Source organism: Crassostrea angulata, chromosome 3 (genome assembly GCF_025612915.1).
Source record: "Crassostrea angulata isolate pt1a10 chromosome 3, ASM2561291v2, whole genome shotgun sequence".
NCBI classification, from domain to species: domain Eukaryota; kingdom Metazoa; phylum Mollusca; class Bivalvia; order Ostreida; family Ostreidae; genus Magallana; species Magallana angulata.
This window is the reverse complement of record NC_069113.1, coordinates 45167872-45177433: the sequence shown is the minus strand read 5'-3', so window position 1 is coordinate 45177433 and position 9562 is coordinate 45167872. Positions and strand designations below refer to the sequence as shown.

The following is a 9562-nucleotide window of genomic DNA, read 5'->3' as shown; positions in this document are numbered from 1 at the left end:
CTTCAACAGGTAGATAGAAAATCGACCTTTGTACTATAAATACTTTTATTGATCCGAGTAAATAAATATATCTTCATAATGTATAGCACGAGTTTTCTTGTTTCTCTAGAAACGTGATAAAAAGGTCATTCATCAAAATACCAGATGCGCAGTTTGTTTATTTATATACACTACGTCAAACAGTCCCAGTTAGTGAACCATAAACATTCAGCAGATCTTTAATCATCTACGTGCCATTTTTTAACCCCTAGTTCAATTCACATGACTTGCAGTTTAGTATAGAAGTATTCTTAGATGAGATATATTATTACATGTACAACAATGGACACATCGGCCTCATTATTCGTCTGTAGCATCTTCATCCATTTGCTTGCGTTTGTTTTAGCCAAACCGCCACATATTCTTTTCATCGTGGCAGACGACTATGGTACGTAGATTCTAATTACTAATTTAGCATCATATAAATTCATTATCAAACAAGTAATGCACCATGATGTATAAAAAGATTGATAACATTGCAGCGCATACAGAGCTAGGCGGCATGCAAAAATACATTTTAAATATAATATTGTTATGAAGTTTGTCTACTTAGAAATCAACTTAAATTGATGGCAAATTAAATGAATGTTTTTTTTAAGGTTGGAACGATGTTGGATTTCGCAACCCAGACGTCCTCACCCCAAACATCGATAAATTAGCCCGCAGTGGGATGATCCTGAATTCATCTTACGTAATGCCGGTCTGCACACCGTGAGTTTTAATATATATAAATATGAAGAATATAACTCCATTTTGCATTTAGCAATGTTCAAATCTTTCTAATACCAGTAATTCAACAAGCCAATGTTATCTTTCATCTCAAATAAATCATTAGTAATTAGACATTTTAAAAACCTATTTCATTTTAAATATCTCACTTAAAGGTCTATCACGTTCTTTTCCTTTTTAGGTCAAGGAATTCATTCATGACCGGTCATTACGCCTTTAAATCTGGATTACAGGTATGCATTGTTAACGCCAAGCTTAAATCGACCAGAACTAGTATCATAACTGTAAATTGCAGGGAGAAAAGTGTAGAAAGTAACTTATCGTTCTTATATCAAATTCGATTTCAAATACACAATATCAAAATAAAGCATTTGGGAATAGTCCACTAATGCATTTTCCATAGGCGGTAATGTTAACAATAGGGCAAATAGCTTCGACCCTGACTTTCGTTCAGCAACGAGGGACACCTTGAATGGATAAACATCAAATCTTCTCGCTCCTTTTAAATTTTCGTGATGTGTTTAAGTAAGATTTGTTTTCCCTCAAATGCGCCTGAATTACAAACTCCGAAAATGAAAGTAATAGTAGGGAAATTCACAGTTTGGGGAAAGGTGTACACCAAACAATTTCAATTTTTTCCTTTAAATGATAATTAAATTTTGACACTTGCTTTTAAAATTGAAAATGCTGTTTTTTGACGAATGGCAAGCACACTGATTTTAAATGTCCCAAATACTCCCAATAAATTTATATGCACTTTGTAAATATACAAACAATTTTGCTTAATGGCACTACTTTTTTGTGTTACCGATTCTAGATATACATGTACCCGTGTATATTATCATTTGTGTCTTGTTTTGCAAGAAAATCGGATATTATTTTAAATGTATTTCGGTGTAATAATCTGAATTAATTACTTATCAATTTCATTAAAAAAGAATCTGGATTACAGGTATACAAAAGGAATAACTTTAAACGTTATTTATTAAAACTGTTATTTATTTATTTTCAGTTATTTCATGTTTAAATATATGATGTATTAAAAGGAACTACTTGAATGACTTTAATTTGCAGCATCTTGTGATTCTTCCAAAACAAGCCGCTTGCGCCCCTCTAAACTATACATTTTTACCTCAGAAGTTGAAGGAACTTGGTTATGCTACTCATGCGATTGGAAAGTAAGTAGCAATCTAGTTTAGTTATTTGGGTTATGATAACGATACTAAAGATTTGGTAAAAAGAATTTGAACTCAAAGTGAAGGAAAATAACTAATGCTTCAAATTTTTATATCAATAATTAAATAACTCTAGTTTTAGTTAACATATGCACTCTTTTATCCATTTTCTCTTTTATTGAATGAATGAAATATGAATCAGATGTAGTAAAATACTATAGGGATTGGTAACTTTTGTTTGAAGGTGGCACTTGGGATTTTGTAAATGGGAGTGTACCCCTACATATCGAGGATTTGACACATTCTTTGGATTTTACAATGGCCAGGATGACTACTATACTCTCAGTGTCGGTAATAACTATCATGTGGTTTCAAACCAATAAATAGGATATTGTTTTTAGAAATTTAGACTTAATCATGTATTTATGTTACTTTCAAAAGCTCATAAGTTATATAGAAAGAACGAACACTTTAAAAAGTGTACAGGTTTCAATATGAGTTATTTTCTGTTAACAGCCGGGGGTAAAGACTTTAGAGACAATAGAACACCTGTAAATGCAACAGGTGAATACTCCACAGTAAGTAATTTACTTATTTTTCGTTACAGACAATGTCCATAGAAATTGTAAAAGTAGCAAACACATCAACTTAATAAAATCACTTCCAACATGTCTCTTTTTTCATGACTGATAAGTTTTGCATCAGCAACAATATCTGAATGTTCATATGAGAAAATAGATTATTATAATTTTATCCAGTATAAAAATAACATTCAATTTGGTTTTTGTTTCATGTGCCAAATGAAAGAAATAAATGTTACGAGGTTGTTTGTACCGTTGGGTTAATAAAGATACGCAACCCAAGGGCCGCGAAATATTTCTATGCATATTCCTAGATGAAAGAAAGCAAATATCTGGTACATTGTATAATGAAAATATTCTTAACACTATCTTCGCTAGCCAAGGGTTTTCGGTCCACTTTGCTCCCCATAGACCCTTGGTAGATTTCATTACGAAAACTCGGTGATGTGGTAGCGCCATCTAGCGAGCAACTTGAGTTGCGCCCCTTGCATATATACAAACAACGGTTTATGGATGCACATCAAGGCATTTATACAACTTGAAAATATGTTGACTACCGAATATGGGAACATAATTAACGATGCAATTCACAGTGATGAAATACGAATTAAGTTATAACCTAGGGAGAGCACGGGATGTTTTTTTCATAGTGTTTTGTAAGGACCTGTACCAAGGAGTGAAATGTCGCCGATTTTTATGAAAGCTTTCATGCCATAAACCCAGGTATCGTTGTCGTGAATATTGCAGACAAAAGAAATTAAAGAAAACACAGCTCATTGAACCTTTAAAAGCAATAACCATATGCAGGAACGTATATATTAACGGGATAGGCAACTTCTACATTCGCCATTTTTACTTCTCATACTATCACGCGAGCCTTGCCAAGTTTGTAGAACTGGGTTCAATCCAAGTAAAATATATAGGTTTTCTAAGCGATCTGGTTAGACCATCCATGGAGAGGCACTGAAATCGAGAACTTGTGTCTCTACTTGTTAAAAGCACCGAATATTTTCCAAAGATCACACCTATGTTTTTTTTAAAAGTTTATATTTACAAGCACTGCGATTGGATCAGCTACTCGCAGCTGCAGCCAATCATAAAACGGAGCTTGTCACTGAGTTTTCGTAATGAAATCCGCCAAGGGTTTATGGGGAGCAAAGTAGACCGAAAACCCTTGGCTAGCGAGGATGTCTCAACACCAGCTAACTTTGAAGTTAAATTTCCATATCCAATTAATTATCAGGAATACATAAATATTCATTCTTTAGCACTGTCAATTTTTATCTTTTTTTGCCAAACAGTTTTTGTATGCCCGGAGAGCAGAGTCTATAATTAAGGAACATGATGCGTCCAAGCCCATGTACATGTACTTGCCTTTCCAATCAGTGCACGAACCCCTTCAGGTGAGTCTATAAATGTCCAGATAGGTCAACAGTGCAAAAACGCACATGCACATCACGTAACTATGTAATCCATCACTATATTCTATGATTTTGAAATTAACATTATTTAACTGAATTGAATGCCTTTTGCAGGTCCCCCAGAAGTATAGTGACATGTACTCTGAGGTACATACAGAATCCCGTCGGACCTACCTGGGTAACTATCTACTTTGTAGTTTCATCTGTTTATTTCATAAACTCCGTTCTTGAGCGGATCAACAAAATCAAATGCCTATCGAAATTAGAAACATGATACAAATTTGTTTAGTGTGATTTTATTATGCGTCAGACACCCTCAGATTTTTCTTTGTAATAATGCATCAATTATGATCCGAATATGACTAAGACGTGTTTTAAAAAATGCAGATTTAGAACCATTGTCTACTAGTTAACATATTTCAAACCTGTGCAATTTACAAAATCCACGAAAATTCATGCTTACGAATATGAATATAACTAATGATTATAATTTCAGTGCATTTTAATAGATTTTATTTTAAACAGACGTTGGGGGTTTCAAGGGGTTATCCATAAGTTCTAAAAATGTTATTTCTTCTCTTCCTACAAAATATTTGGAAAATTATTATACTTATTATACAATCATATATTTTTTGACATCCCCTGACTTCTCTTATAATTTGACGGTTTCTTCTATCATCAGGTATGGTAACTGCAATGGATGAAGCTATCGGCAACATTACAAAAGCTCTAAAGACAAAGGGAATGTTCAACGACACTCTCATCATTTTTACTGCTGATGTGAGTTCTTTACAAAATAAATATACTTCTCAATAAATCTAAATGAAAATTTTACAATTGTTAAAAATGCAATAGATTTACCGTATCTGTAGTGTTAGAAGACGTTTGTCAATACCTACAGTTTCAAAGAACATAGTTGTTGGCTTGCTTTCATATTCACCATTCATCCTTATCGAAAAAAAATTAAATCAATCGTCGGGTATTTTTAGAATGGCGGTTGGATTACCTTCGCTGGAAATAATTACCCTTTGAGGGGTGGAAAGGCCACGGTATTTGAAGGAGGAACTAGAGCAACTGCCTTTGTGTCCGGGGCAGGAATTCAAAAGTCTAACTATGTATATCCAGGGTAGGTTATTTGGCTCTAAGATAAATTTATATACTGTATAACTATATATATTTCCACAAAATATTAACATATGTAAACCGTATGTTTTGAAAACTTTAATTTATAAATCTTTTTTGTTTGCACCAACTTGTATATAATAGGATATCAAGACGGTAAGCGCTCAAAGTCATTTCAATTTTTGGGAGTTGATTTTAATCAACTCTCATATGCAGTTACTCTGGCAAACCGAAAGTGAAACAGTGTTTGGACCTAAGCACAAATCATCGCCGCTGACAAGACTTAGAACTTGAAAATATTAGATAAATTCTGTGTACTGTATGCTGATCCATTAATTTTAAAGGAAACGTATTTATAAATACCTTGAAAATAATCAGATTTAAAATAGTAAGAACAATTTAGATATATTTTATAGTCGTATGTATTCCTACGCCAGAGTTCAATTTAGTCTCGTTCAACCAGACGCTCGGCTGTATCCGTAAATCTCCGACAAACAGTAAGTCTCTCTTGGTAGTCGGAGATTAACGGAGACAGCCGAGCATCTGGTTGAACGACACTAGAGTTCAATATTGCTTGGATTCAGACATGTGTACAATTTTTAGAAATATTTCGATTACTGATACATAGTTTGATGGAATTAATTCTATCTTTTAATATTACACAACATGATTTATATGGGGTTTTCTCGAAATTCTTGTCGGAAATGTTCGAGAATTACAAAATTTCATATTATGGACCTTTCCTAGCTAATACTTCAGGAATGCTTATAATACGATCAAAAGATAAGCATTATTTTTATACATTAACAATGCCATCATGGGACGTTAAGAATTAACCTCTATTTTAAATTTTGCAATATAGGATGATTCATGCAGTGGATTGGATGCCAACAGTGCTTCGCGCTGCAGGAGGAACACCAGGTAAATCGGATGTCACACGTGTTGAAAAGAACACGTTTTGATTTTTCATCACAATTCATCACAAACCTAATTACTTAACCAAAGTATAACGTTTCTTATATAGTTTATATGCACAAAAACGCTACATTGTATTTTAGAATGTGGTGGAAATTAAACGTGCACTTACTTTAAAAAAGATAGACAACTTAAAATACAATTATATAATAGCCAATTTTATGAGTAAAAATATGTATATTCTTATGAAGACCCGACATTGGATGGCATCGATCAGTGGGATAGTCTAAGAACAGCAGGGGAATCAAAACGAACCGAGTTTATCTACAACATCGACGATTTAAGGCCGGAGATCTGTGGTCACGCTGCCATTAGGTATACCCGATTCAGCATGTATTAAGACACTAAACTATTTTGATAGAGTAAATTTAATTTTTTTGACAATGTTTTGTACACAAAGTTTTTAAAACTCTGCTTTTGACAGGCAAACTTGCTGAATTATAAGGTCAGTTTTTGTGAAACCAATATTTTTATGTGAGTGCATCTTGATTTAGGATGGGTGACTACAAGTTGGTCGATGGTTTTCCTGGGTTTTACCCAGGTTGGTACAAGCCAGACCAAGTAGACTATGGCCTGTATGAAGATGTATCGACAAACTACACGCGTCCATTTTTCGACAAAGTTATGCTTTTCAATCTTAAGGGTAAGTTAACTCGTCGGTGCTCATGATATTTATGGAGTAGTCCATGATTTGTTATAATAACATATTTTTGTTTCATTTTAGACGATCCTAATGAACATGTCGATTTATCCAAGAAGCACCCAGATATAGTAAAGAAATTGAAGTCGAGACTCGAGTACTATCACAAACAAATTGTTCCTGCAAATTTTCCCAAAAATTCGGCATCGTCAGCCCCAACAAATTACGGTGGATTTTGGACACCAGGCTGGTGTTAATGTGATGTAGTCTGAAAGCGTCTGTGATTTCGTTCCTTTACCTATTCATCTTGAATATCTAGAGCTTTACATGACATAAGGATTCTTTGATTGATCATATATTTGTTTTTTAAAAGTAAAGTACAATGTAATTTACTGTTACGTTTTCTTAATACATTTGTAGGTACATGAGCACGCGTGTATTGAATAAATGTGTTTGAATTTATTTAGACACTGGCAGTCGTGATTTATGTATAACCATTTTACCCCAGAAAAAACTTTCTTTTTCGAAAAAAAAAATTTGACATCATTTTTGAAATTATATCTCTCAACAAAAAAACCTGTCCAACATAAAGGCTTACACTTTTGGCACATAATTCTTATATTTATGTACACATTGGGTTTATTTCTTCAAGAAATAGAACTTGTAATTTAATTCAAATGATATCCAATTTTCTCTAAAAATCAAATATGTCAATATAATCCATTATTACGTTGAAATTTCTTGCATTTACAAAAGAAGTCTTAAGAATATCTTCCCGTCCTATATAGATTATTTATAAAAATAAAAAACCAATTAACGTCAATTGATAAAAATCGAGAAAAAAGCTCATACTTGTTTTGCTCTGTTTAATTTTGATTGTTAATCAAATTTAAATAAAGGTTTACTTTGTAATTGAATTTTTAGATGTTTTAAATCCAAACTTCTGATTGATTCATTTAAAGTAAAACACGATAAGGGGAAAATGTGGTGATTTGACAGAAAAACCGCCCTTGCACTTGCGTGTTTTATAAAATAAAATCTTGTCGTTTCATGAATATAATTCTATGATTCTTTCGATCGCTACGCAAAATTAAATCGATGACGAGTAAACAAGATTTATATATGTTAAATGACGTTCCTTTTAAATAGTAACGCTACACCTTTTATGATCGGGTTTCTCCTCTAAATTAAATTCTGGCGATGGTTTACAGTATTCTAAATCAGAAATCCAACTGAAAATACAAAAATCTGCAACAGACCAAATACAGACTTCTACAAAATCTAATTCTATTGTCAAAAGTGATTTTATTTTATTAATTATTATTATTGTTTTGGGGTTTTTTTTTTTTAAAGAAATCTTATGATTGCAAAGAAGACACGTTTCGGTAGAAATCTCGCTGTATTAATGATAAATATCTTAAGATACACTACGTTTTATATTTTAATCAATTTATAATTCATCAAAAAAAAAGAGAAAGGAAATATTAACTGTATTGACCTATGGATAAGAAATGGTGATATACATGTAATCACGCGAGATCATGTATCAAACATATTGCATATTTTATTTTCATAAGGGGACGGAGCCCCGGCGTATTAAAAGATTGTACAAACTTTCCCATTTATGCATGAGTTATCAAACATGTAACTGATTTTTCCGATGATGACTAAAGGTTTCCCTATTGATTTTGCAAAATGTGTCTAATAACTTCGATGTAGTATCAGCTCAGTGTCATGTTAAAGATATAAACGCAACGGTTTCATAATTTCATAACTTTAAACTACGGAAAGCTAATGTTTAAAAGCTTTTTAGATGATGATGCAGAATTCATTCAATTTGTAGATTTATATTTTGATATACATGCACATGTACATAATCTGAAACTAAGTTTATTTTGTAAATACTTAGATTTTCATGCATACGTGTACATTCGCCGTGATTTAAAAAAAAACACGAAGATTTAATATTATAAACTAGATGATATCTCGCACAAGCTTCTGCTTCTCCTTCGTTGACTAGTATATTTATTTCTTATTTGAAAATAAAATCTGTAATACCCCATAACATTTTTTTTATCAAATATTGTATATTTCATAAAATTCTACACCGGTTAAAGTATTTTGATTTTAATGTACTTTTTCACATTTTTATCAAGACAAGACATGTTCATAGCGACATGTATCTGCAATAAACAGCAATGGAGAAATCGGCCTCATCATTCGTCTGTAGCATCGTCATCCATTTGCTTGTTTGTCTCAGCCAAACTATCACAATTTTTTTCCATCGTAGAAGACGACTTCGGTAGGTAGAACTTTTGAAACAAATGCTAATTAATAATTAAGCATCATGACAACTAAATAGCACACATCGGCATTTAGAAGGTGCATGTCGGAAATACGAGGAATGCAAAGTTACGGTATCTACATTCAAAATTACAATCAATTTCATTGCATATTAAATGTTTGTTTTTCCCAAGTTTGAAACGATGATGGATTTCATTTTGCAAACCCAATGTCCTTACCCTAAACAATGATGAATTGGTGCACATTGGGATGATCCTGAATTCATCTTTCGCAATGTCGGTCTACATACCGTGAAGTTTAATCAATAAATAAAAAAAGGGAAAACAACTTGTTTTTGCATTTAGCCATGTTCAAATCATTAACTGTGATAAAGCCCATGTAAGCCTTTTGTCTGAATTAAAACATTTTACAATCACAGTTTTATTTAAGCTAAGGAAATATTTTGTTTTTAATACGTTTCTTTCCTTTTTAAGTCAAAGAATTCAACCATGACTGGTCATTATGCCTTAAAATTTTGATTACAGGTATGCATTGTTAACACCAAGCATTTATTTACCAGATTAATTATGAATATCC

The 9562-nt window shown here is 32.5% G+C and overlaps 1 protein-coding gene across 1 annotated transcript; it reads left to right on the top strand.

The window, feature by feature from the left end:
- Positions 1–262: 262 nt before the first annotated feature.
- On the top strand, positions 263–7150 carry LOC128177933 (arylsulfatase B-like). Its single transcript, XM_052844855.1, has 14 exons — positions 263–427; positions 639–750; positions 950–1001; positions 1843–1946; positions 2188–2294; positions 2460–2521; positions 3826–3927; positions 4060–4123; positions 4628–4725; positions 4935–5071; positions 5930–5988; positions 6234–6357; positions 6537–6685; positions 6767–7150. The coding sequence occupies exons 1-14, from the start codon at positions 295–297 to the stop codon at positions 6937–6939; spliced, it is 1476 nt and encodes a 491-aa protein (XP_052700815.1). The 5' UTR covers positions 263–294; the 3' UTR covers positions 6940–7150.
- Positions 7151–9562: the final 2412 nt, after the last annotated feature.